The sequence below is a fragment of the Manis pentadactyla genome, chromosome 5 (assembly GCF_030020395.1).
Source record: "Manis pentadactyla isolate mManPen7 chromosome 5, mManPen7.hap1, whole genome shotgun sequence".
Classification (NCBI taxonomy): Eukaryota; Metazoa; Chordata; class Mammalia; order Pholidota; family Manidae; genus Manis; species Manis pentadactyla.
Window position 1 is genome coordinate 63,198,491 of NC_080023.1, and position 27,985 is coordinate 63,226,475.

Below are 27,985 nucleotides of genomic sequence, written 5' to 3' on the forward strand. Positions count from 1 at the left end.
ACCTACATGCAAGTTCCTTTTGGATTGTAAGGTCATAGGTAGGCATCCAACTTTTCCCCAGATTTCCAAAGAAGTGTAATGTTGGCCTGAGAATACTCTTGCTTTGCTAAACTAGAACAAAATCAGTAGGTAGAAAGTGACATTATCTAGGTACGGGTCTATGCCTGCCCTCACAAATAGTTCCATTAGTATGAGAACTTCTGCTATCACAAATAATTCCATTAGTATGAGAACTTAACTGTTTGGAAGGTCCACAGTCAACCAGTGAGGAGAAAAATTTGTCAAAACCTACATCCCTCAATTACATTTAAATTCTCATGTCTTATTTTTTGTAAGCATACAGCATATTTATCATTTTCTGTAGCTGAAACAGCAGTGCCTAAGTAATCACGAACTTGCACCTCTTTACAAGCAGAAAAAAGCTAGAGATACAAAGGTTAAGGACAACTTTTATTGCTACCAGATGCATTTATCATCAGTACATGGTTCTGACTGAAATACCTTCATCAGACTGCACAGGGAGCTCAGGATCCAGAAGTCATTAAAAGAAATACAGGTAGGCTGGGGAGACAGGGGAAATGACTATCAAGAAAATCCTAATGGTTTAACATAAAACTAGGGTACTGAATTCAGTTCTTACATGTTACAGACCCAAATCAGAGCTGCCCCAACATCTAGTCTCTCTCACTGATTATGAATGAAAACTATCAGTTGCCCCCAATTTTAATTGTTGCATGTCTCTTTGGTGAGCACCTGGATATAGTAACTTTATCACAAGTTCTTTTATATAAATGTCAAAAATGCTTTCAACAAATCTGAGTGTCCTAATTACGTGCCACTTTTAAGCTTCACTTGCAGATAAAAATGAAAACAATGATTTTGTTCCTAAGCTAATAGAAATTGAGACAAAACCATGGTAATGTGAATCCTTTTCCTATTATCACCTCTGACTCATGGGGCAATTCTGAAGTACCCTTTTCAGATTAATCTGAATATGAATCATGGCTGTCTCACTGTAATAATTTGCTCAGTAAATTGCTAAAAATTAACTTGAGGGTATCCTAATCAGTGTCAGGCTATAGATAGATCAACATGCATAAAATTTAATAAGTATTCAAAGAAGCAAGCCAAAGCAAAAGGGAAATTAAATCAGGACACTGGGGACAGATGAGGTTTGCTAACTATGAATTTGGGGGTGTAAAAAAAAAATTGTGAATTCTGACACATGGGAAATCTACATCATGTTTTATCAGAGAAAAGGGTAGAATGGACAAACACCACAAAGAAACTTTTTAGTTTAGAAAAGTTTTGGATCTTTTGAATTTTATAGTTCTTTTTTGGTCTTTAAGTGCTTAAATAATGTTCAATTATAATTAGCCATACAAGTAAATGGGGTTTTTTCTTCTGGCTCATTTCAAATCAGCCTGATAAGGTATATACCTTAATATAACCTTTCCTGATTTTCTATGTTCCCATTTCCAGAGTAGTCTACCTTACTTAACACTTAAAGGTCATGCCTGAAAGCTACATGACAGAAACAGGCTGCAAAGGTGGACAAGGGGAAGCATGTCCCTCTTGCCTTGATACATCAGTGCCACATACAGAACCCACATTTTCTGAACCATTATCTTCATTATAGAGCCGTTTGATTCCATCATAGAAGTCATCCACTTCCATTTCCTCTACTTTGCGTTTAGCAGAGGTATGCTTGCACCCACTGGCAGCTGGGAGGTGATGGCAGAAGGCTGCTGTACTTCTCACTGGCACTTCTGGTTTGCTGTTGTCCTTGGAGAAATCTGGGCCTGGGACAGAGGAGGGATGTAATCTGAACACTCCTTTGTCACAGGTCACCAGGGTGTGCTTGAGGGGACGGTAGACATAAACGGAATTTAGAGGCAGGGAAGACTGCAGAGTAGAAAGGTGATGTGAAACAAGCTCCCGACAGTGGATCAACTGGGAGCTATCCATCTGGGCCAGGGGAGAAAACACAAAGTCCATAATTAATGTAAACTGCTCTGTCATCTCTGCTGGCCTCTACCCACTCCCCTTCCACCTTCTCTTCCCACATCTTCTACATCAAATATAACTATTCCTCCAGCCTACTTATCATCTTTTTAGGAATTATGTCTAAATCCATATTTCCTCCCTGGAACTTGAATTCTGTATCTGCAGTTGTTTGCTTAGTATCTTCATGAAAGCAGAAACTATTCTTTGTACACCTTATATGTCCAACACCAGCTTTTGTTTAGTCTGTTCCTCTTGTCCAAAAGGGCTTCCACTCCACCCTCTTTGCCTCTTAATCTCTACAGTCAAGACCAGGGTACAGATAAACACAAAATTCAATGGCAAGGAAAAGTTAAGGAATGTGGATAGCTGTCTGGTGAAGAATTTGGAAGTATTTTTTGCTTTTAAAGCTGTAAAAACTTCTGGTAAGTTATAGTTTTTTTGTAGGAAGTACCAGGCTTGACAACACTAGGAAGAAATGTATGTTTCTGCTTCTATTTTGTTTAAGTTGGGGGTTTCACTAATACCTTCTTATCCTTCAGGATAGTTCTCGTATCTATCCTTTCTGAAACCACCCTGGACTTCCCCCCAACCCCTACACCCCAAACTAAGGGTCATCTGTTTCTTGAACAACGTGCCATACTTACCACATTACATTAAAATAACCTATTTAATCACGTAGCTTTCCCATTACAGATTTTAAGATCCCAATAGGCAGGCATTGTATCATATTCATTTTTAGTCCCTAAGTTTTTTTTCTAGCACAATGACTCCATGGAAGGCTTCAAATCTTACCTGGGTTAAAGAGTCTGGTTAGTCTCTGTCCTGCTTTCAAAATAATCTTCCTCTAGAAACACAGATTTCTCCCCTATTTACGTTTCTTTAGGCACTCCAATGCCTACCAGAAACAAGCTAACCCCTTTTAGTTTGGTATTAGTAACACTCTCCACAGTCTGATGCAACCTTCTTTTCCAACCGTATTTGCTAGCATATCCATTTGTGCTCTATCTGCATGCCTGCCAAACAGGCCTGCTCTGTCTACTGTACAAATCTTGTCTTCTCCTGCTTTACCCATGCCCATCCTACTTCTACCTGTGGAAATTGTATTACCAATTTCTTCCAGGTCTGGCTAGCTTACCATCATCTCCATGAAGCCTATCTAGACTATTTAAGTAACAGGAATCACTTTCTAGTCTTGTGTATTTCCAAAGTATTTCTGGACATTTCTTAGCCAAGTCTTCCTCATACCCATATAATGTGCAGCACACAGCATGACTATTTGCAGTACGACAGAGAAAATAAAGGAAAATAACATGCTATGCAAGAACACCCTGGATCACAAAATTATTTTTATCTCTAAATACATTTATTACTAAGTAGGGTTAACATCCTGGGATTGACAGGGTGGGCACATCACTCACAATGAGGAGGACACGAGTATAGCCACAAAAGAAGAGTGATGAGAGAAGAGTAAGAGAAAAAAGTTTCCTCATCCCAGAATAGTGACCAACAGGTAGCACAAGAGCTAAGGGCAGGGATGGGAAATTAGGTAGGACAAAAGACTGGTGCCTTTCAAACCAGGGTACTCACTGCACTTTGTCTAAAGTCCAGAAAAAACATAGGCAGAACTAATGACAGGTGGCCCATTCACAGCATAAAATGTCCGTAATAGACAATAGGCCATCCTCCCAAAACAGGACACTAGAAAACACATCGTGAGTACTTTTGGCATTGATCTCACCAATCTGATTGAAGAATTTCCTATACTAGAACCAGAAACCCAGGAGTATGTAATATTACTATACGCTTACCACAGGTCTGATTACAAAGATATTAGACTGGTTTTCTACCTAAACATGGCTGAACTTAGCAAAGACAGAACTGAAGAAGCTACCAGGTTTGGGCCACAAGGGCTGGCTACCAGTCCAAGTTGGTTTCGGGAACTGATAAGCCCAAGCCCCAAAGTTTCTAGTTTTGTGACCTGACTTGTTTCTGACTATCTTGTTACAACTTGAATACAACATGGGGCAAAGACTTCTTTTTAGAAATCACTGTGTTCGCACCCAATAGATCTCTGCCCCAAACATATTACACAGTAATACCTTTCTACTTTGTATTCCGGGATTGCGTATGTCCAAGATTTTGTTGAGGACAAGGGAAGGTTTCTAATTCTTTAAAATGAAAACAACTGGTCTAGAATCTTTAAGGTTTGTGTGGTATGGAAAATGAACTGGTTCTTTTTTGTCTCCTTTACTAGTACATAGTCCTGTGTGTCTCTGAAAAGTCCCAAGTTCCCTGGACTGCAGGTACAAAGGAGTTGAACAAAATGATTTCTAAGAAGCTTCCTTCATATACCAAGTTTATAACACTCCTTCAGTAAAAGGGGAAATAAGGTTCAGTGAACGCTTTCTTCTTTTAGCACCAGAAGACTTATGAAAAGAGTAAGCAGATTCTCCAGTGTTCTTCAGCAGAGAACAAGCCCTCAAAGCTACAGAATATACATGTTATTTACAGCATTTTTATTACTTATGCCTTTTCTCCGTGACATTAACACTTCATACAGCAGATTTTTCTCTGTAGTAGCTTGGAAATAGGCAGAGAAGAGACCAAGTCAGGGTATTTAAGAGATGTGTCATTGTCCCAGTAAGTAGAAAATGTAATTTAGGAGGTTTTCTATTAATGTCCCTTCTCCGACTTCCACAGTCTGATGTAAATTATTAATATTCAACTTCATTCTCCAACACTAGAGGTAGGCAGAGTAAATTTTCTGTGCCATGCTGTTCACTTATATAGTAGCTTATGAGTTTCTAAAAATTCTCACTAATTAGCAACTATCTCCTAGGATTTATTTTCATTACAGCATTTATTTCAATGGAAAGAAACACATCTCAATTATCTCAATTATTTCAATCTAAGAATATGCTATTAAAAGAACCTACCTCCCTTGTAAAGGAGAAACAACCTATGTTACACTAACACTATATGTCCCAGGATGTATAACAAGCTGAGCCATGCTAAAAACAGTGGAGCAAAGCCCACAGAACAGGGACAAGGAACTAGCTAACATAGTGCTCCAATCATCATCCTTTTATAAAAACTTTCAGCTCTTCTCTGCTCACAAACTATGGCCTGACATTTTCAGAGCTGAAAGGTAGTACTGAGGTACTTCTCATATATCTTTCACATCTCAACTACCTTACAAAACACCAAATTCAAGTATTAGTCTCTAGTATTAAGTTAATCAGTAACAGTAGCTCTTTGCTAAAACTAGTTCTTTTTCTATTACAAAATATTTTTTAAGCTTAAAATCTCACAGTCTTTTCTCTAAATAAAATCCAGTAAATCAGAATAATTGCTGAATGAGACTCAACAGGCACATATAAAGGGAATGTCAGTTCATAAGTCTTCAATGGATTCAGCTGGCAAAGAAGTATGGTTTGCAGATCTAAACTTTTAAGTTCTAGTGGTGACAAGAATAGAGCCAATAAGGATTCTCTCCAAGTAGTTCCTACAATAGAGCACTATTACTAACATGCCATTTGAATGAGAATTTTATCTAAACCCTTACATTTTATTTAGATGACTGGTAAAAATTTAACTGACCCTTAACACATTTTATACCAATATGCAGATAGAGATTATGGACTGATCTTCAGCCATAAATGCAGGACAAAGCCTCTCTCACAAATACAGCTCCTACTTGCCAAATTGTGTATATATACAAATAACTTCACTTTCTAGCCAAGAATAAATTATCTGCTTGTTTAAAAAGCAAGCCACTTTCTGCAATTTATGTTTTTGACTTATCTTTTATCTTTTGACTTATTTTATATATATCTTTTATAAAATAAGTGAAGTAAAGAAGCACAGTAATGAAACCCATAAATGTAGCTACAAAACTAAAGGCGAATATATCGAGAATCTTAATTTTTCATGATTTGTAAAGATTTTAAGTAATCTAGAAGAAAGGCTGAAAAAGAATCAAGGAAACACTAAGGCTTCACAGGAGGAAAAAAGACATCTAGCCCATAAATCTCAAGTGTATGTTACTGCACTCTTGTTTACTTTCAAAAATATTGTGCCATTACAAGATTAGGAAATTCTCTTAGTTTTATAACCACCTGCTAACACTATGTATCCTGTAAGAGAGAAAATGAACACTAAGGAAACTGACACCTACCTGTGCTTTCTGAAGCAGTTCAATTGTAAGAGGAAGCCAATCAGGAATGAGTTTCTCCATTTCTAAACTAACCATGGCTAGAGCAAGCATGGATCCTTTGAACTGCAGAAGTTGGCTGCAGGCCATACAGTGAAGCAATTGCTTGGTAAGGACTGCCAAATGTTGAGATGGGCTCAGTTTGGGCAAACTGAAAAGTAACTGAGGCCTAGTTGACACTGCAATGGCATGAAACTGAAAAAAAAAAACCAAATGAACATCATTCTAGTTTTACTTAAATGTCTAGGTAAATTATGTACAGAAATTGAAATAACCTCAGATATTACTCCATCTAAGTTTTCAATTTTAGCTTCAGTGATTTGACATATATCCTAATTTCTAACTTTTATTTAGCCTATCACAATAATTTTCCTTTCCCTAAAAATGGAAACAAAATAAGTGAGTGGGCAGCCTACTCTGCAAGTTACTGAAAGAGGACTACAACTAAGAAAGTAAAACTTCAGGTATATTTACAATGTGAAGAAAATCCAATGGTGTGGCTGTGTGAAGATCCCAATTCAACTTATCCAGAATAATTCTCTCCATCCTCAGAATTTCAGATGAAGAACACCCACAGAAACTGTCTCTTGCCAAAACCTTCAGTACTGGAATTCTCTATCCAAAGCAAAGGGATATGGGGCAGGGAGGAGAGAACAGAAAAAAATAAACTCATTTTCAATTTTTGTTTTGGTAAACAGACACAAGTTAATAAATGGAGAGAACTTTTTGAAAAAAGAGACACAACTTATCTTTAAAGGAAATTATTTACCTCATCTTCCTCAACAGTCTTGGCAGCTAGGAAAAAACAGCTGATTGCAATACAACTCAAGTATTTTGGGTGGGCCTAAAATTTTGAAGAGGGAAAAAGCAACTTCAGTGATTTTCCAAATGTTAAAAGCTTATTTTTAAAAAGTAGATATGCAGATGAGACAAGTATGTACACATGCTATGAATCATTGATTCCCACCTACTGCTTCATAAAATAAGAGCTGACTTTTAACTTCACAACCCTAGCCATATCATATTCTATGGATATACTAAGATCATTCCCCTGCTGCAAGTTCAACCAGTGCTATTTAGCCAAAGTTCATTTCTATTAAGCAGAGAAGAGCTTGTTTTAAAAGACTATTTTGTAACAAATTCCCCACATTTAAACTATATTTATATGTGTATCTATTTTATAAGCCAGTTTTATTCTCTTTACCTGTCCTATCAGTAAGATTAACATATAGGTGTTAGGGAAATGAAAAGGGAATACAGAAAGAAGACTATTAATATACTTCAAATGCTTTTAAAGTTTATAGGATGCTAGGTAAGTAGAAATTTTCAAAATATTAAGTGTCCACATACACAAAAATCATATATTCAAGTTCCATGGTAAGAATGAAAGGCTCCTAAATACATAATCAACTAGTGGGAGGAAAACCTTTCTTGGGCTTGATACCCACAGGAGGGCTTGACTGTGCCTGCTTTCCTTATCTATAAGGTAGGCCCACTTTTACCTTACTGTAGAATAACGGTTTGCCAACCCAGCATTAGAAAACAGTTCTAAATAATCAGAATATAGCTCACTTACACTGAATGACTAAGTTCTATAACAAAAATAAAATGTTTCTAGATTTATTTTATACTTAAATATTACATTCCCATGAAACAGGGGAAGCCTTCTGATGACCACAGTATGGCCTTGATTAATTAACTTAATTAACAAACATGCCAATGAGCACTGCCTCAGTGTTTAAGTGGCACAGTGTCTAGGAATATTCCAATCCTCTGCCTGTATGAGAAATTAAAGCTTGTTTAATACTATCAATATTTTAGGATGATCATTAGTATTAATCAGAACATTTTGGTTTAGAAAGCACTTCCATAAATATTGTTATGTCTATTTTATGTCTACTTCTGACAGATAAGAAAACAATCTCAAGATTAACAGGTTATCACACTTAATTGATCTATGATGTGAAGTCAGATCTTAGTGCTAAGAAAGTTTTCCAAGCTCCCTGGATTACAACATCTCAAACCCACATACCTGAGGTAATCAGAGTTCACAGAAAGAAAAGAACCCAAGAGTTAAAAGCTTTGGGTAGGCAATGCAACCCCTAAATCAAGAGCAACAATAATAAACTCAGTAATAAAAAGAGTCCCAAATAAATAGTAGTTCCCAGTCCAGGATTTACATCAGAATCATCTGTAGTTTTTGCTTCTTTAAATACAAACATCCAGATCTCACCTACTAGGGATTCAAAATCAGTAGGCCTGGGATAGGGCTGAAGGTCCATAATTTTAAAGCGCTTCATAGTACTTTCTTCTGCACAGTTGGGATTGGGGTTCCACTCATTGTTGCAACCCTTTTAAGGTCTGCTTAAAGTGCCTTTTTTAAACTATAAATACATTTTAGATTAACTGTTTCAATACAGATTAATCATCTCTAAGTAAGAGTATCTAATAATAACATGACAGGACCCATTAAATAAGTATGAAAAAAAAGACTGTAACTTGGAAAAATTCTCTAATTGTTCTAGAAACGTCCCCAAGTCTTAAAGTGTTTAATAATATGGTCAGTAAGAATCTTCCCTACGACAGAAGCTACAATAAGGTCATTAATAATTTGTAAAGAATATACAACCCAAGAAAGGACACTAGCTTTGAACACACCTTTCTTTGTGAAAAGAGGTTAGCTGTGGTATGGGGACAAGGAGAAGGGATTTCATACTGAGATAAAAGTAGGCATTCTCAGATAAGCCACATTTCAGGCAATTAGCATCATTATAATTAGGGGTTCTTTAAGTCTCTTAAGAGTAGAAATCTGAAAAACAAAAAGACTAAGTGGCCATCCAAATTTGTCCACTCCATAATTCTTTGGCCTCTATTTCTTATACCCTAACAACATAACAAAAGAATATAGTACACCCTCAACACTGAATTCATAGTTGTCCCAGCTAACATATTCCTATGCATACAAATGGTAGCACTTGAATTGCTTTTCTACTTTTTCATGCTTTACCATTAAATAAATGCTGACTTTCTGCTTTGAATCTGTTGAGGGCCTGCTATGACCAATTTTGCATAATATAACTGATACAGTATACCAACAGGGACAATATAAAACTTACTCATGTATTTGTATGCTGCCACTCAACAAAAGACATTGAAGTTATGACAGTTCAATTTACCTTGTTATACTCTAAATGTATGCCTTCAGAGTGTACTGTACATTCAATAAATAAGCAGTGTCAGAATAAAATGTGCAATAGGCTTTTACTTTTTTAGTCTGATTCACTGTCCATATCTAGTATATCAATGTGTTAAAAGACTAAATATTTTGCCAATGCAACACAGCTTATGTTAAAATCACAGATCAAAAATTTCATAGGTTAAGTTATGGATACTTGTAACAAAAATAAAACTCCAGAATACAATTAGAAACATTTCTGAAAATTTAAAGCAATCGCATAAGACACGTCATGTCTTCTTACAGGTACATATATGTCCAGGAAGGTTTTCCATTCCTTTGCACTTTATAGAATGTTTACTAATAGCCCCTGGTTTAGCACATAAGCCCTCAAATAAGAGGTGGTGTTTAAAAGTGTATCCTCAAGTATTTACCTTTACAGTAGCTAAAAACCTGTCCAAAAGACTGCTAGCCAGAGCAAGTGTTTCTGGGTAAAGGTTGAATTGGTACTTGAGTTTAGCCAGCCACTGAATCACTTCATCTCTCTGCGATGGAGAAACATTCTATAAGGGAACGATTGAAAAATAAAAGAACAGGTTTCAAGTTAGCATCAAGAATATACTTAGAACTCTCTTTTAAAAGGTTAGCAGATGCTTTGGACTACATGTTTGTATGTTTAAAAATGTATTAAGTTTATTCAAAATCTAACAAATGAGATAAATGAAGATAAAACTATACACTGGTTGTAGCATTTAATATCAATATCCAATATTCTCTTACTATTTATTAGATAAAACCTTCACTGTGCCGTCTCACCATATATCTATATAATTAAATTCAGGAAATATAATAAAGTTTAGGTAACACTATTATAAACTGATAGGAATTTTGGAATTAAGTTTTCCCAATTCGAATGACAATAAGAAAATAGTGAATTTATTTTTAAGGCAGCAAATATCCATTAAAGTACTTTAGGAAATATAAATGGATTATAATAGGATAGCCCATTAAAAATAAAACTAAACAGGAATAAATAAAAAATACAGGAACAACAAATTACACATTTGAGGATAATGAAAGAACACTAAAGGGGAAATTCACCTGAACTAATTTACCACTGGAGATATTACACAGACACAAAATATTGTTTTAATCTTCTACATATTATTTTGAACTACTGAGCATAGGCTTAATTTTTAGAAGGTACACACTTTAAAAAGAAAACCTAGGGTATACACTTTAAAAAGAAAACCTAGGAATACTTAATCTACTCATAATAAACCAAGCAGATCCATATGAACACTTCTGCCAGGTAAACAAAACAAGGTACAAAAATAAACTCTGTGACTAATAAAAAAAGAGATTTTCAGTAAGGGTTCCAGTCAAATTAAGGTTTAATTCAAGCACTGGAGTCTTTAACATCATAACCATTTTTGTTGGAAATGTCTTTAAAAACATACTACTTATTTCATTCCTTTGCAAGTATAGAGATCATAGCTTCAACTGTTTTCTTGATCACTCAACTTTATGAAATTACTCTATCACAGAGAGATGCATTAAGAACTATTAAAGAATGAAGGGCTGTATATTTTGACAATTTATCTCTTCAAACAGGTATTTTCCATTGGAATTTCTTCTTTCCTTCCTCTTGGTTTTCTTTAGTGTTGTGAGGAATAGATGACTTTTCTTTAGTGTTGTGAGGCCCCTATCTCTGCCACTGCACTGACTAATTTCTCTTATTTTTTTTGAACCTCCTGTCACTTTTCAGCTTTAGTACAACAAAGAGTTTCTCAGTCTTGGCCAAATCAATTAATTACACTTACATAATTTCAACATAGAGCTCTAAAACTCAGTTGTAACTGGTATTTTAGAAGGTTAACTGCCATATATATATATATATACCTCCTAGTCAATTCCTTCTGTCAAATATTGACTGACCCTAGAATACTGCACAAGAAATACTGACAAGAAAATGAAATAAAGATGGTTTATGACCTCTTACTTTAACATCTCACCACCAAGCTGGCATTAAAGACTATGAACAATAATTTGAAAGAATATGATAATCAAGACATTTAATTCAGTCTCACAGTGAAACAACAATCAGAAAAAGTTAGTAAACTATAATAAGCCTAAAACAGGGTGCTAGGCGAGCACACTGGAAGGGTACCTGGGCCGGTGTGGGAGTAGAATGAAAGCTTCTTGGAGGAGACAGCAAATTATTTTTATCTTAAAACTAAAAAGTGAGCAAAGACAGTGATCATTTGCAAGGCAAGGGAAAGAGCCACATTTATAAGCCTGTGAATTTTACTCTGAAGGAGAGGAATGATGTCAACCTGAAGGCAATAACCTATTGTTAAGCTCTTCCAACTTGCAAATAAAATCAAGGTGGGTGGAAAAGACTCTCAAAACAAATACTCCAAGAATCAGTGATAGGACTCCCTGAATCAAAAAGAAACACAGGGCAAAAGGAAAAACAAAACAAAACAGAAGGCAGTTAGTTCATGGGACTGAAACTGTAGGCTTGATAGATTCTGGGTGCATAGAGTAGCATGGGAATTCATGTTCTGCAAAGACTACTGTCCAACATGACAGAGGAAACTGGAGTTAAGCTGTTAAAACCAGAGGTCAGATTCTGCTTCTCACAAAGACAGTTTGAAAAAGGCAGCAGAACACTACTGTCTGGAGCTATGGCTTCTCCACATAGGTGAGAGGAAGCAGACACAGCCTTACAACTAGGCCCTGGGTCAAGCCAGCAGTTAGCATGGTCACTGACTCTACAATATACCATTTCCCATAGAGTCTTGAGGTGCTAATTTAAGGTCTAGTTCTGAACTAGGGGCCCCGTGAAGGTCCCTGGGAACCAAGTGAAGGCAGTCACAAAACTTCTAGATAGAGGGAGTTAATAAGCATTCAAGAAAAATTACATTCCTACCAAGATGAAAGTTTATCTAAAGTGATAAAGAAAAGTAATTTTAAGCAAGCCATCCAAACAAATTAATGACAAGGAAATAAATTCACACAAGGAGAGGTAGATGATAATATAATCTGGAGAAACTGGGCAGGCTTTTAGGGAGGTGAAAGAACAATAATTAGAGTATCAATGACAAGCAAGAACACCATTAATTTCATCTTCAGGTCAGAGATACAATGGGGATACAGGAGAAAAAACCCTAAGTGACAAATTATATTATATAATCTGACTATATGGTTTTTGACATTGTGTTAAAGAAATAATACAAACATGTAATTGTAAAAAGTACCACAAAAGATGGACATGATGTATGTGCCTTAAGGGTGTATAAGACAGGGGAACACAGACATAGAGACTTCCATATTATAGATATGACTAAATGATGTAACTTCTGTAAAGCACAAACACAGAATGCAAAAGGCACTCGAATATTAGTTTTGTCTTTTCCCACTTCCAACAATACCTGATCTCTAATCCCAGAAAAAATAAATTTACAAAATATAACATATAAATAATTCTTTTAAACCAATTATAAGCCAGTTAGTTATAAAAGAGATCATGACAATATCTTTGGACTTTAATATGACTTATATTAAAATTTGAGAATAGGGCCAAGAAAGCATTCCTGCACGGCTAGTATTATCACTAGCCAAAACTAACAACTCACACACACAAAAATTAAAAGTCAATACAACACATCACAAAAGATGGTATTCAGAGAAGACTCACTTCTAGTGAAGTGATACTGATTTTAAGATCACTTTTTCAAATCAATTTAAATGCGAGATAGCTTTACCAAAATTAAATTCTGTGCCTAAGTAATCCCATTCAGAAGGAAGGAAAGGAGGGAGGGAGGGAGGAAGGAAGGAAGGAAGCCTACTCACCCACCTGCCACCAACTCCACACAGTATTTACTCATCAAGGGACAGGTTTTCTCTTATGTGGATTACTCAAATAGGGTTAAGAGGGTTTAATAAATTGATTGAACTAATCCCAAAGAGAATACATGGTAAAACACAGGGCTTTATATTCCACATGTTGCTATTCTGATTAAAACACAAATCCTCCCACTCCCACCAGCTTTAAACTCTGAAAGGTTAGCTGTTACCTAAAAGATTAAGTACAATTATCCAGGCATGGTATACAAATCCCTCTATGACCTACCTCTTCAGCCTCACTCACTTTCCATCACCTTCTGCTTTAAAATTCAAACTGTAAGAATAGTATTTGTATTTATGGCTTTGCTCCTGCCATGCTATTATTTTACATCACTGCTCCTACTTGTTCCACTGGTTGGAACACACTCCCCTCTCTCTTTTACCTCCCTTATTATTTATCCTTCAAGAGCTATTTCAGTATTTACTCCCCATCAAACACTTTCCTGACACCTAAGGTTGGGCTAAGTATCTTCCTGTGCTCCTACCACAGCATCTCATCACACCTGTGAAATTCAACTTTTTTAAAAAATTACATTTCTGCTTTTGGTAGCAGCAAACCTATACCCCAGCTGAGAACAACTAGAAAAAGTACTAACAACAAAAACCTGTTTTAAAGGCAGGAGAACTGCTAGGACAACCAGGCCTTTAGGAGCCAAGATTCTAGAAAGGAGCTACAGGCATCCTGTTAGTATGGTAAGAGGCTGAGAGCATAAGCAAAGAAACCCACAGAACTTTTTGAGAGCCTTAAGGAGCCAAAAACCTAGTGGGGGAGGAGGAGGGTCAGAGATCTGAATGTGATACTCAGCTGATTTCCCCCTTAATACAATTTTCTGGATGAAATCTGAAGTTGGGAAGGTAAGGCATCTAAGAAGCTAATAAATAGGCAAATGCCTCTGAAAAGGAAGAATGAGTTCAGGGAAGAATTCGGCACCCTTCAGGAATAAAGGGCCCTGGTGAACACCCGAAGCTGTCAGCTGGAATCTGGTTACACTAGAGGAGATGCAGCAAACCAGAGGTAGATGAAACCATACCCAACTGCAACCCTGCCTCCCATCAACACAGTCTCTCACTGGATTAAAGTGATTAATCTGCTGCTCAATTTGCCCACCAGAGGGAGGACTGAACCCTCCTGCTAGAGCCTCTACAATTTTTTATAATGCTCAGCCAATCCAATCAAAATTTATCAGGGATGACAAGAACCAAGTGACTGAAAACCAAGAGAAAAACAGAGGGGAGGGAAGGCAACAAAAAGATCTAAAGTTGGGGGTTATCAGAAAAGGACCGATATTAATGTAAGAAATTATATTAATACAAAAGAGGGAATGAAGGAGAAAATAAGTGACAAAATGAAGAATTTCACTAAAGAAATGAAACCTATAAAACAAATTCAAAGAGAAATTCTAAACTGAAAAATGTAACTAAAATTTAGAACCCAAAGTGTGGATCTAACAACAAATGGGAGACAGCTCTGCTTTGAGGGAAACTGCCAAAAAATCACAACAAATGTAATCACACAAAACACCAAGAAATGAAAAGGGGAAACACTACAGACCCTTTACATGTTAAAAAGATATTATGATTAACTTTATATAAGTACTTGACAATTTAGATGAAATGAGTAAATTCTTTGAAAAACACACTTTACCAAATTGAAGATTTAAATGAAAACTTGATTAGTCTCACATTTACCAAAAAGCTGAATTAATTATTACTTTCCCACAAATAAATTTCTACGTCCCAGTGGTTCCCGAGCGAAACCTTCCAACATTTAAGAAAAAAAATACCAATCTAAACAATGAAAATAAAGCAGAAGCACTCCCCAATTCATTTTCCAAAGCCAGCATAACTTTATCATGAAAACCTGACAAAAGCATTATAAACCAATCTCACCCACGAACAGATGCAAAAATCCTAAGCAAAATGTTAAGAAAATCCAGTGATGTATAGAAATACAACATTTATGAAAAATTTCTTAGCAAACTAAGGCAGAGAAAAGCATTTCTTAATCTGACAGTCTAAATAAATATATAGCAAATATTACACTTAATGGTGAAATACTGAATATTACCCCTCAAACTGAGACTGAGACAAGGGTGCCTGCCTGCTACCATCATTTATATCCAAAAGTGCCCTGGAGGCCCTAGCTAATTCTATAAAGCAAGAAAATAAAAAGCATAACAAATGGAAAGGAAGAAATAAAACCATGACTATTCACTGTTACATAACTATGTACAATATACAGAAAACCCAAAAAAAGACTGCAAACTATTAATAAGCTAATTTAGTATGGTCAATAGATAAAAAATATTTTTTCATTTGTATATATCAGCATACAGAAAGAAAAACACAAAAAAGTGAGAACTTTAAAACAGTAGTATTTGTAGTAGCTTCAACAAAATTCAAATACCCAAGAATAAGCCTAAACTACCAAACATTATTAAAAGAAACAGAAGACCACCTTTAAAGAAAATGAAAAGCCTAAGTTCACGGATTGCAAGACTTATTACAATAGTCAACCTATAAATTCAATATAACCAAGCCCTTATAATTTCTTTTGTATTTTTTAAAAAATTGACAAGTATACTTTAAAATATATATGGAAGAGAAAAGGCCTAAAAGTCAAGACACTGTTGAAAAAAAGAAAAAACAAATTTTATGCCATCAAAGACTATACTGCTATAAGGCAGTATTTGTATTAAAAGAGAGGCAAACAGACCAACGATGAGAACAGAGAGAAGCAACAGACCCACAAATCTATCTACACATATACAGTAGTCACTTGATTTATAACAAAAGCACACTGGAAGACAATGTGGGGGAAAAGTCTTTTTAATAAATGGTGCTGGTTATCGATATGGAGAAAAGTGATTCTTCACTCGTACTTCACATCATACTAAACAAAAAACCAAAATTCCAACTGGAATGTAGATCTAAATGTGAAAGACAAAAAAAAAGTTTCCAGAAAAAATGCAAGACAGTAGCTTTATTACCTTGGACTAGACAAACATTTCTTTAACAGGACTAAGCAAAAAGTAAAAAGTTTGATAAACTTCATTAAAAATTAAGAACTTCTATTTGTCAGAAGGTCAACAGAGTTGAAGATATCTGTTAAAAAGGGCCTGCAAAAGATGACCTATAAAATAAGTAACAAAAAAAAGACAGCTCAATAGAAACCCAGGTCAAAGATTTGAACAGACATTTCAACAAAAAAGGATATCTAATTGCCAATGAACACATGAAATACTTCTGATCTCCATTAGGTATCAAGGAAATGCAAATTAAAATCCAGTATGATACTGTAACACACTCACCAGTAAAACTAAAATGAAAAAGACAATACCAAGGATGTAGTGAAACTTGAGACTTTCATACTCTGCTGGAAGGGTTTTAAAAAAACAAGGTCCAAGGAAAATAGAAAATGCTGTTATCATAAGAGCAAATATAATTTTTTTCCAGTAAAAATGGCAGAACTGTACCCTTGAAATATTATGGAGGAAAATAGAGACAATGTCCCTGGTATCAAGGAGCTCACAATGAAGCTGATATTTTGAAAAAATAAAAAATAAAAAATAGATGGTATGTTTTGGAAATACAATTGGTGGCATCCACTAAAGCTGAGAATACACATAGTCTACGTTCTAGCAGTTCCACCCTTAGGAATATACTCAACAGAAATGTACATATATATTCACCAAGAGACATGCACAAGAAAATGACTCTAATGACCATCAACAGAACACAGAAATTCATACGATGGAATAATACATGACAGAATAAATTTTGACTACATTAAGTAACATGGATGAATCTGACAAAAAAAAATACTGAGCAAAGGAAAAGGAGGTCAGTACATACTCTATGATTCCATATATTCTGAGATCCTGTGTTAGGAAACCACATAATTAATGACCTTTAAGATCCCTTACAGTTTCAAAATTCTAATGAAAACCATCTTTATATAAATAGCTTTACCTTGGTATATCAAAAGTACTTTAGCAAAATAAACTGACAGTACCTGAAAGTGCATGTCACTTTGACCAGTCTTTAATTTTTGCCCTCCCAAATTCTTATAACAAAACTGCCATGTACTTGAAAGTTCTATTATTATATAAAATAACTTCTCTAACTTTGACGAATTACAAATGAATGTGTTATAAACAAGCCTGTTACGTGCTAGTAAACAAAAATGACACAATCCTACCCAAAGGGAATGAAGTCAAATTACCAGGAAATAATACTGTGTGCTATCATAAGGTAAGTACAGAGTGCTGTAGGAGCACACAGAGGGGGAGTGGTAAGTATACAATACTCTTGTGACCACTGCGTCTTGAAAACTGGGAGAGAGAGGATTCAATTTAAAAGAATTGTAAGAAAATGACCTTGAAGTAGAATTTAGGTGGAAGAAGACGAAGGGAGAAGTAAACTGGAGGAAAGCAGCATAAATAAAAGGAAGCTTGAATATATACATTTCTCCATTATGACCAACACTTAACAAATTTTTTTTAAGTTAGAAAACACATACGTATGGTTGAATGACCAAGCTGTGTTTCTCTTCTACCAAGAATCAAGGAGGCAAATTGTGGTTAGAAGTACTGGTGGAAAGCAAAGTAGAAAAGCCAGTCTCTGAGAGTGGCAGAAAATAAAGGAATTAGAACTAGAATAGGTAAGTGTCCTTAAGGGTTACTCCAGCCAAGTGGCTCAAGTCCCCACAGGTGCTTACTCCGGTCCCTATCTTATTTCCTATCTCTACTAGACCAAGACCACCCACATCTTAGAAGACTACTTGGCATTACTAAAGGCAAATAAATACTTATGTAGATCCCTCCTAGAAGTTCTGACACTATTTGGTTCTCTGGCATCACATTTGTTAAATCATCTAGAGAAACAGGCCAAATTAAATGACATAGCAATCTTCTACCATCTTGGTAGAATATTACCCTCAAAGATCATGTTGTAAAAGTATAGTATTATTATTGGTTATGCTGATTTAAGGAGATGGCAGAAGAAAGGAATGGTTTTTCAAAGGCAGCTGCAATAAAGCTTGGAGGCTTTCCAGAATGCCATAACATAAGGGCAGGAATTCTGTTTTACCCACTGTTGTATTCCCAATGCCTAGAACAGTGCTCAGAATGTAGCAGATACTTAATAGACATTTACTTAATGAATGAATCCCCAAGTAATCTAAATATCACACAAGAACACAAAAATAAAAAGTGAAAAATAAAGCAGAATGGGAAGAGAACTGCCTCAGGTTCAATTTTTTTTCTTATTGAAGTATATTCCACTGTATATATGTACTACATCTTTTTTATCCACTCATTTGATAGGCACTGCGGTTGCTCCCATATCTTGGCTACTGTAAAGAATGTGGCAATAAACACAGGGCTGCATATATCTTTTTAATTTAGTGATTTTGTTTTCTTCAGATAACTTCCCAGAAGTGGAGCTGCTGAATCACATGGTATTTCTTTTTTTTTGCTTTTTGAGGAACCTCTACTGACTTCCAAAGTGAATGAACCAATTTACCTTCCCACCAACAGTGTAGGAGGGTTCCCCTGCCTCCACATCTTTGCCAACACTTGTTATTTCTTGTCTTTTGGATAGTGGCCATTCTGACTGGCGTGAGACGATATCTCATGCAGTTTTGATTTACATTTCCCTGATGATTCTACTGTATACTTACTTCTAATAGAAGTCATCCATCTATAGAGAAGAGAGAAATCATTACCTGATTTGTAGGCATTTTCGGCACATTCACCTTCCACATCTGAGCTTCCCTAGAGATTGCCTTTTCCAATAGAAAAGACAACCTCTGGTTTTCCAAAGACCCTGGAAACTTCATGATATCTTTTGGATCTGCCTGCCTCCCAGCTTGATGTAGCTACCTATAAAATAAAATATAAGACAATGCTCTTAATTTAATTATAGAATAAGTAGCATTGTGTAAATATGTTGGTTCTTATTATGTAATTCATAATACAAAATAATGATGTTATGAGTCAGTATAGGATTTAATAGCTCTTTAAAATATCATGTAGTAAAATGTTATAATACTAATCAGTTATCTACAATATTCTGTAGATAATTTTTATTCTAGAATAAAAACATGCCCATATAATTGACAGAATATTTGTACTCTGATCAAAACATTACTATGTCAAATTGTGTAAAAAAAATTTAAGTCACAGGCTTTTCTTTTAACTAGGAATGCTTATCAATAACAGTCCCAAATATTCCTCTTAAAAATCTTATCAGCTCAGGGCTACTAACCTTCTTCTTTATTAAAAAAAGTTACATCCATTATATTAAATCCCACCCATCCCCTCTTAATCAGTATGAAACCATCGTGAACTGCCTTCCAATATGGTATCCACCAGCTACACATGTAGCTATTTAAATTAGAATTAGCAGTCACACTAGCCCCATTACAAGTGCTCAACAGCCACATTTGCCTAGTGGATACTACATTGGACAGTGCAGAAGAGGAACACTTCTATCAGTGCAGATAATTCTACTGGACAGTATTCATCTAGAAAGTTCAACAGTAATGTGACTGGTACTCTAAAATGAGCAGCAAGTCTAAAGAGTAAAACTCTAGATCAGTGCAAAGCAATTTAGATTCCAAGAGAGATGTCTCTATATTAAAAAAAAAACAAAACTATTTGAGAGGTATTACTGTGCCTAGAAAATTGGATTGCTGAAGAATGTGAAAAGAACAGTAGATTTGATGGAAGCTAAGCAAATGAAAAGTTAATTCATAAAAAAAGATTATGCAAAGTAAACGTAATAATATACCACAATATTTACGTAGCAATAATGATGAAAATACTAAGCAAGTATTCCAACAAACACTGTAATAAAACTATGTTGGGAAGATGAGGGGTGTTGGGAGAGGGTAGAATTACATTTCCTAGTAGGAAAACCATAAGCAATATCTAAACTGAAATATCAAAAAACCACAGTAGATTAAAAATATAATCTCAAACAAGAGGGACAGGTAAGAGCTGATAGTGGTTAAACTCTGGGGAGTGAGGAAGCTCTGCAATAGGGGAATGCTGTTTTCATTATAAACTTTCTAAAACTATTTCACTTTTTCAACTACGTACCTGTACTATGTATGTGCTTCAGCTTCATGGGATTTTTTAATTTAAATGTCTTAAATCAACATATGAAAAGTTCCAAAATTTGATAGGATTTAAAATTAATTCTAAAAAAACAAGAAACAACAAACCTCTTCTTCAATTTCCACATTCCCCCTTAACTCCTGGTGCTATCCTCTTATTAATCACTCTATATATTTTACCTACTTGCTACTCAACCTACTGCAAGCTACCTCTGGTTAACTAGACTGTGACTTTTTTCCTTTTTGCTTCTTCAAACTTCTGAATTTTTGCAAATTTTCTATAGTGAGCACTAAGTACTTTTCACCAAGAAGAAAAAATATAAGTAACTTAGGATGGAGTAATAACATCTACCCTGAAAGGCCCATTACAAAGGTAAATTTCTTCCAAGAACTCTATTCTGTAATTTGGTGTGACTTTTCTCCCTTCTATAAACAAATTATAAATTCCTTTATAATCACAAGTACCAATATCTTCATATCACTCGTAGTGCCCACAGCACAGTATCCTGATGAGATAGGGACTCAACCAAATGGTCACTGCAACCCTTGGGTCCAACAACAAAAACCATCAACCAAAAACAACAAACCCAAGTCTAATCTTTCACAAACCAATCCTTCAAATGTTTAAAGGCTTACCAATTCATCTTCTCCACAGCTAAAAAACTGTTCAAGAGTTCTTCACATGACATGATTTCTGCTCTTCTAAACTAGCACCAATTTATTAATGAAGTCTAAGATCATTAGCTATTTTTGGAGGCCACACCACAGTATCAATTTAGAACTCATAGTCAACTAAACTCTTAAGACTTCCTAAGGAACACTTAGGCAAACTTCCCTCTGCCCGCCCAACCCCATTGTGTGGGGTTTTGGTGCCTTTTGGGGGAGGTGAGAGAAAGGAGGGTTGTACATCCTTGTTCAGGGCCTTAAATGTGGTCTTTCTTTTTAATAAAGTCATCCTGCTAGACCCCATCTATGGTTATATTCTCTGGAGATGTTCCAAGATTCCAATTTTGTTGTCTTGGTACTTTCCTTAGATTCTCCAAAATTAGATGAAGAGACTGTAATTTCATCTAAAGCAAACATAAATACTAACCTTAGATGTGGACTATAAACTAATCACTTGTCAAGAGATTAACTAAAAGAAACACCCACACTGAAGATTGAACTTTATAGGTTCTAAGGTTTCTTTTAAAACTAATTTAGTCTGCAATTTATTAACTCTTGTCAAAACTTCAAACTTACTTAACTAATTATTTCAACCCATTAGCTATACCCGACTGGGTGGGTCACCAGGACCTACCATCACAGCCCCATGGCTGACTGCCCCTAGTGATTACTTTTCCCTTACAATGCTTTCTTTGAAGATTACTTTTAGGGAGAATGGATGGGGAATAGAGAGGGATTATAGGATAAAATCATGTAAAGAACAGTAAGATCAGGTTCAATGAGATTCCCATTCTCCAGTCTCCTACAATTAAGGCCCTTTTAAATGTTTGCCTTAACTTTTTAAAACCAAAGTAATCTGGGTCAAAGAAGAAATCACAAGGGAAATTAGAATTCCACTTTGAAGTGAATGAAAGAGAAGACCTAATGCACCAAAATTTTTGGGATGCAATGACAATAGTGCTTAGAGAAAAATTAATACCTTAAATGCCCATATTACAAGAGACTTCAAATCAATACCTTCTATCTTAAGACACCAGAAAAAAGCAGAGCAAACTGTACCTACAGCAAGCCAAAGGAAAGAATATAAGAAATATTAGAGTGGAAATTAGTAAGTAGAAAATAGAAAAAGAGAAAAATTGATGAAACTGAAAGTTCTTTGAAAAGATCAAAATTGGCAGACCTTTAGCTACACTGGCCAAGAAAAGTCAGAATGAAGTACTAAAATCAGAAATATGGAGGGGTCATTACTACCTACATTACAGAAATAAAAAGGATTATATAGGAATTCTCTGAACAATTCTAAGTAAATAAATTGGACAATTTAGACAAAATAAGACAAAGACCCACAATTATCAAAACTGACTTAATAGTCACAAAACAAGAATTAATTTAGTAAACAAACCAACTTTTGTCAAAGAAAAGCCTATGCTCAAATGGCTTCACTTGTAAATTCTACCAAAATTTACAGAAAAATACAAATTCTTCACAATGTCTTCCAAAAAGGAAAAAGGAAGAGCACTTCTCATTTAATGAGACCAGGTATTGCTCTGCTACCAAAACCAAAGACAACAGCACTAAAAAAGAAAACTATAGACTAGTTATTGCTTCTAAATCTCCATGCAAAATTCCTCAACAAAATACCAGCAGACTGAATCTGGCATCCTAAGAAAAGAACTAGCTACCACAGGCAAGTAGGATTTAGGCCAGGAATGCAAAGTTGGTTTAATACTCAGCAATCAGTGTGATTCACCATATGAATAGAAAACAAAGGAACCACTCTGCTCAGACTACGGAAATGTAATGAAAGAAAAAGTTCAAGTTTCCTTGAAATTTCAAAAATGGTATGTAATTAACAAAGGTGGAAAGACAGAAAGTGTGGAGAACACCTGTGGGGATGTTCCAGATTAAGTGAGAGTACAGAAAAATCAAAGTGCAATATCTGACCCTAGATGGATCCTACACTAGAAAGAGGTTAAAAACTATAAAGGTCATTATTTGGTCAATTGTCATAATGGGAACACAAACATACAAGATAGGAGGATAAAAGTAATGAATCAATGTTAAATCTACTTAAATTGGTAACTTTACTATGACTCTGTAAGAGAATATCCCTATTCTTAGAGAATATGCTCTAAAAAATTTAGAAGTAAAGGCCCATATGTATGCAACATACATATATGGAGAGAGAAATAAAGAGAAGGAGGAAAATGATAAAACAAATGAGGTAAAATGTTAACACTAGGTAAATCCAGGTAAAGGATTTCTTTTCGAAATTATTTAAAAGTACGAATAAAAATGCAGAGAAGCAAGAGAATGAAACTGGATTACTGCCTAACCCCATATCCAAAAGTAAACTCGAAATGGATCAAAGACCTGAATTTAAGTCATGAAACCATAAAACTCTAAGAAGAAGACATAGGCAAAACTCTCTTGGACATAAATATGAGCAACTTCTTCATGAACATATCTCCCTGGGCAAGGGAAACAAAAGCAAAATGAACAAGTGGGACTATATCAAACTAAAAAGCTTCTGTACAGCAAAGGACACCATCAGTAGAACAAAAAGGCATCCTACAGTATGGGAGAATATATTCAAAATGACATATCAAGGAGTTGACATCCAAAATATATAAAGAGCTCACGCACCTCAACAAAAAGCAAAAAATCCAATTAAAAAATGGGCAGAGGATCTGAACAGACACCTCTCCAAAGAAATTCAGATGGCCAAAAGGCACATGTAAAGATGCTCCACATCGCATTTCATCAGAGAAATGCAAATTAAAACCACAATGAGATATCACCTCACACCAGTTAGGATGGCCACCATCCAAAAGACAAACAACAAATGTCAGCAAGGATGTGGAGAAAGGAGAACCCTCCTACACTGCTGGTGGGAATGTAATTTAGTTCAACCATTGTGGAAAGCAGTATGGAGGTTCTTCAAACAACTAAAAATAGAAATACCATTTGACCCAGGAATTCCACTCCTAGGAATTTACCCTAAGAATGCAGCACTCCAGTTTGAAAAAGACAGATGCACCCCTATGTTTATCGCAGCACTATTTACAATAGCCAATAAATGGAAGCAACCTAAGTGTCCATCAGTAGATGAATGGATAAAGATGTAGTACATAGACACAATGGAATATTATTCAGCCATAAGAAGAAAAACAAATCATACTATTTGCAACAACATGGATGGAGCTAGAGGGTATTATGCTCAGTGAAGTAAGCCAGGCAGAAAAAGACAAGTATCAAATGATTTCACTCATCTGTGGAGTATAAGAACAAAGGAAAAACTGAAGGAACAAAACAGCAGCAGACTCACAGAACCCAAGAATGGACTAACAGTTACCAAAGGGTAAAGGACTGGGGAGGATGGGTGGGAAGGGCACGGGGAAGGCAGTGTAACACAGAGAAGACAAGTAGTGATTCTATAGCATCTTACTATGCTGATGAACAGTGACTGTAATGGGGTATGAGAGTGGGGGGAGTCTAGTAACCATAATGTTGCTCGTGTAATTGTATATTAATGATACCAAAAAAAAAATGCAGAGAAGCAAAAGAAATACATAATTTATGGAAATATTTATGTTACCAAGGTATTTTTTACATTCCTTTTTTAAGACTTTAGTAGACAGACAATATGATACAGGGGAGAAAGCACTGACTTGAGTTTTATTTCTTTTACTGATAGTGCACAAGCCTATTTTCCAATGTGTAAAACAGGCTGAGATAATGAATCCTGCTAAGGAATTTTTAAAAAATGCTTAAAATGTAATTTTACTGTTTTAAATATTATAGTATATAAAATATTTTGTTATGTTATATGCATTGTTGGTCACAACCAGAATTGTGAATGCTTGGATATAAGTCTCTAGGAAATAAAAAATTTTAAAAAGACTATTTTGTTTGGCATATTCCACATTCTCCTAACTTTATGATAGTTTCACATTTCTCCTCCCATTCTGCTTCTCCATGTCTATCAAATAGGTTAATGTCCAAGTGAACAGTTTACAAAATGCTTACTGTACAGCATAAACTGTGTTAACGCAGTTCCCTATTTTTCTGAGGAAAAGTGCTGCACTGTTCTGGGTATACAACAGAAACAACTTCATTAATATAGACTTGTAATTATCACCATCTGTGGGTAAAATTGTAACATTTCCAGAATATCTCGCCTGGCTTTGGTGTATCTGCCTATCAATACGCGTTCAGAGGTGGAAAGAAGTATGGCTTTAGTTCATTTGCATCTTTCCTCAGGGGTGGAGAAGTTCATCTCCATATCAATGGGTGATTACCTGGGCAACAGAGGGCTTATCTGCACCTGAAAGGTGAGGGAGAGGGCCGGTGTGGTTGCTGCTGGAACGGCGAAGAAAGACGGACTGGGACTGCAGTTTGTGAGAAATAAACGGGTTTTAAACTTTATTTCTCCCTTTGACTGACTTCGGTTTTTAGGGGTATTTTGCCCCAGGATTTCCTTTCCCCGGTCTTACACCATCCTAACACCAACTATATTAATAATTCTGTACTGATGCCAACCTCTGGGTCTTAGTTCCTTTTCTAAAGAGGGACTTACTAATGGGTTCATGCAAGAACCTCACGGTCTACTTTTACCTCCTGGATCTTATGTTCCTAACCTAATAATGAACTACAGGTACTTCTAATTCCAAAACAGCCTGCTCTTTCCCAATCTTCACGCCTTTCTATACACTGTTTTTTCAACTTGAAATGTGCTTTAAATCCACTCCCCTTCCTAGAGAACTATCATCAGCAGTCTAAGGAGTAGTAGCCTGCCTTCCTACATCTGTACGTGGATATAATTCTACTTTTGCATTAATTATTCCACAATTACCTGTAGACCGATCTCTGCTACTAACCTTAAGTTTCCAGAGTTTAGCACTTTGTCTAATAAATAACAACTTTTACTTGGCCATATTATTGTTAAAAGCACTATACCATATTCACTCATTTAATGTTCATACAACCTTATGAAATTGGTATTAAATCCACTTTAAGGATGAAACATGCACAGAAAAATGACTACTTTTCAAAATATTATTCAATTAGAATAAAACATGTTCACAGTTTCCAATCCTGACCAATAAACTAAATTTTAGGCTTTCATTCTAACCTATTAGGATGTCACACTGCCACATAAACTAAATTATCTGTAACAGCAAATCTTCACTACTGCACCTTTGCAACACACACTGATTCTACTCTTCAGTAATAAACTTTTCCTAGTCCAGAAATGCAGAATCTCTCATCCTGCTGGTCCCACATTAGCTAATTTAAACCCTGTCCATTCTTTCTTAATCTATTTGTCCATTCCCTTCTATTTCGTCTACCACAGTGAACTGGAACAATCTTCTCAACAAATTCATTTTCAGGAAAGAGACTATATACCATAGTCAGACTGCTTCAGGTTTGAATTCTGGCCACCGGGTTCTTAGCTGTGTCATCTAAAGGGAAAATTGCTTACTCTGTGGACACTGTTTTCCTCATCTGTAAAATGAGACTCCTGAATTACCTGCCCCAATGAGTCCAATTAATTGCCAACCACTTAGAATAATGCCTGTCAGAGAATAAGACTCAACTAGTGTTAACATCATAACGTCACATTTTGCTGTTCAAATGTTGAATGCCTCCCCACTGACCGAATAAAAGCTAAATACTTGTGGTCGACTAAGATGTTAAGTCTGATTTCATTCTTCCTCCCAAAAGATACTTTCCACAATTTTGCTAACCAGTTGTCAACCACTGCCAAAATGATCAGCAATGGAACCTTTAGCTCAGCAATGGACCTTCTGCCGTAATTTCCAAATTTTCGGTATTTTTATCTACCTTTCCACATCTCCATCTCACATCTCCAATTTCCCTCACCCACCCAAATTCGGGGGAACGAAACGTTCCCCCAAGTTCCCACAGCACTGGCGATCCCGCTCCATTCACTCCGCTTTGCAACGTAAATTATCTTTCTTCCGCTACTGCCGAAGAGAGGTAGTCAAGGGTGGGGGTGTGTCCTCTTTGTGTATCATTATACGGGCTCGGGAGCATAGAACAGGCAGGCCCTACAGAGCAGGCAATTTGCTGTCGCTACAAAAAAGTTACTCGCTGAGAGAGAAATTGGCCCGAAAGGAACACAGCAGAGCTGTTGACCAACTGGGCAGGTGCCGAGCTTCTCTAGCGTGAAGAGGGCAGGGGAGGGGCGGCCCCGAAGGCTTCCTCGGGAAGCGGGGAGGCGGGCTGGGGAGAGGGGAGCCTCAGCGAGGGGCGCGCGGTCCCGGCTCTTCCATCCGGGCCGCGCGGCGCGCGCGGGTCCCGGAGGCGCGTGAGGACCCCCGCCCCTCACCTTCTCCTCCTCTTCCTCCTCCTCCTCCTCCTCCCCGGCAGAGCTGTAGGCCTCACAGCGGTGACTCGGGGTCATCCGGGGGCCCGTCACCACCACATTTTTCTCAGCGCGCGGCGGCGGGACGCGCGGGACAAGGACTGGGCCGACTGAGGAGAGAGAAGAGAGGAACCGGGCCGGCGGGCGCGGGCGATCGGGCGGGACTCACGGCTGCGGCCGGTGGGTCGGTCAGCGAGTCAGTTCCATGATGCCCCCGGGCCTGAGGCCGCCGCCGCCGCCGCCTCCGCGGGCCCCGCTCCTCCGGCCGCCGCCGCTAGTGCCCGGGTGGGGAGGGGGCTCCCTCTCGCCATAGGGCGGCGGGGGGAGGGGAGAGGCGGGCGGTGACACCGGCTCTGCCCCTGCCCGGGGGAAGCGCCTCCGACGGGAAATGGTGAAGAGGGGGAAGGGGGAGAAGGAAAAAAAAGGAAAGGGAGAAGGGGAAGAAAATAAGAAAAAGCGGGGCGGAGGCGCTGCCGCGTCCGCTCGCGGGGAAGGCTG

The 27,985-nt window shown here is 36.8% G+C and overlaps 1 protein-coding gene and 1 long non-coding RNA gene across 7 annotated transcripts; both read right to left on the reverse strand.

Moving 5' to 3' along the window:
• Positions 1 to 431: 431 nt before the first annotated feature.
• Positions 432 to 27,978, reverse strand: CCNI (cyclin I). 6 transcript variants are annotated; one of them, XM_036896817.2, is made up of 7 exons: positions 27,452 to 27,977; positions 19,036 to 19,192; positions 9,830 to 9,940; positions 6,990 to 7,064; positions 6,695 to 6,835; positions 6,185 to 6,415; positions 432 to 1,968 (listed from the first exon to the last, which is right to left on the reverse strand). In XM_036896817.2, the coding sequence occupies exons 2-7, from the start codon at positions 19,147 to 19,149 to the stop codon at positions 1,525 to 1,527; spliced, it is 1,116 nt and encodes a 371-aa protein (XP_036752712.1). In that variant the 5' UTR covers positions 19,150 to 19,192; positions 27,452 to 27,977; the 3' UTR covers positions 432 to 1,524. The 6 variants fall into 6 exon arrangements, with proteins under 6 accessions (XP_036752712.1, XP_057358337.1, XP_036752710.1 ...); XM_057502354.1 differs by having other exon boundaries at positions 9,830 to 9,958; positions 27,657 to 27,976; XM_036896815.2 differs by having other exon boundaries at positions 9,830 to 9,958; positions 27,452 to 27,976.
• Positions 16,121 to 19,029, reverse strand: LOC130683802 (uncharacterized). Its single transcript, XR_008997769.1, has 2 exons — positions 18,834 to 19,029; positions 16,121 to 16,440 (listed from the first exon to the last, which is right to left on the reverse strand). It is a non-coding gene; the product is annotated as an uncharacterized LOC130683802 (long non-coding RNA).
• Positions 27,979 to 27,985: the final 7 nt, after the last annotated feature.

Bases quoted from the DNA above. Each gene is read 5' to 3' on its own strand.
- CCNI (XM_057502354.1), bottom strand. From the start codon at position 19,149: ATGAAGTTTCCAGGGTCTTTGGAAAACCAGAGGTTGTCTTTTCTATTG. The intron at 9,959-19,035 runs GTAATGATTTCT...GTTCCCTTATAG, and splicing joins CGAAAATGCCTACAAATCAG to AATGTTTCTCCATCGCAGAG. The intron at 7,065-9,829 runs GTAAATACTTGA...TCAAAATTTTAG, and splicing joins GGTTTTTAGCTACTGTAAAG to GCCCACCCAAAATACTTGAG.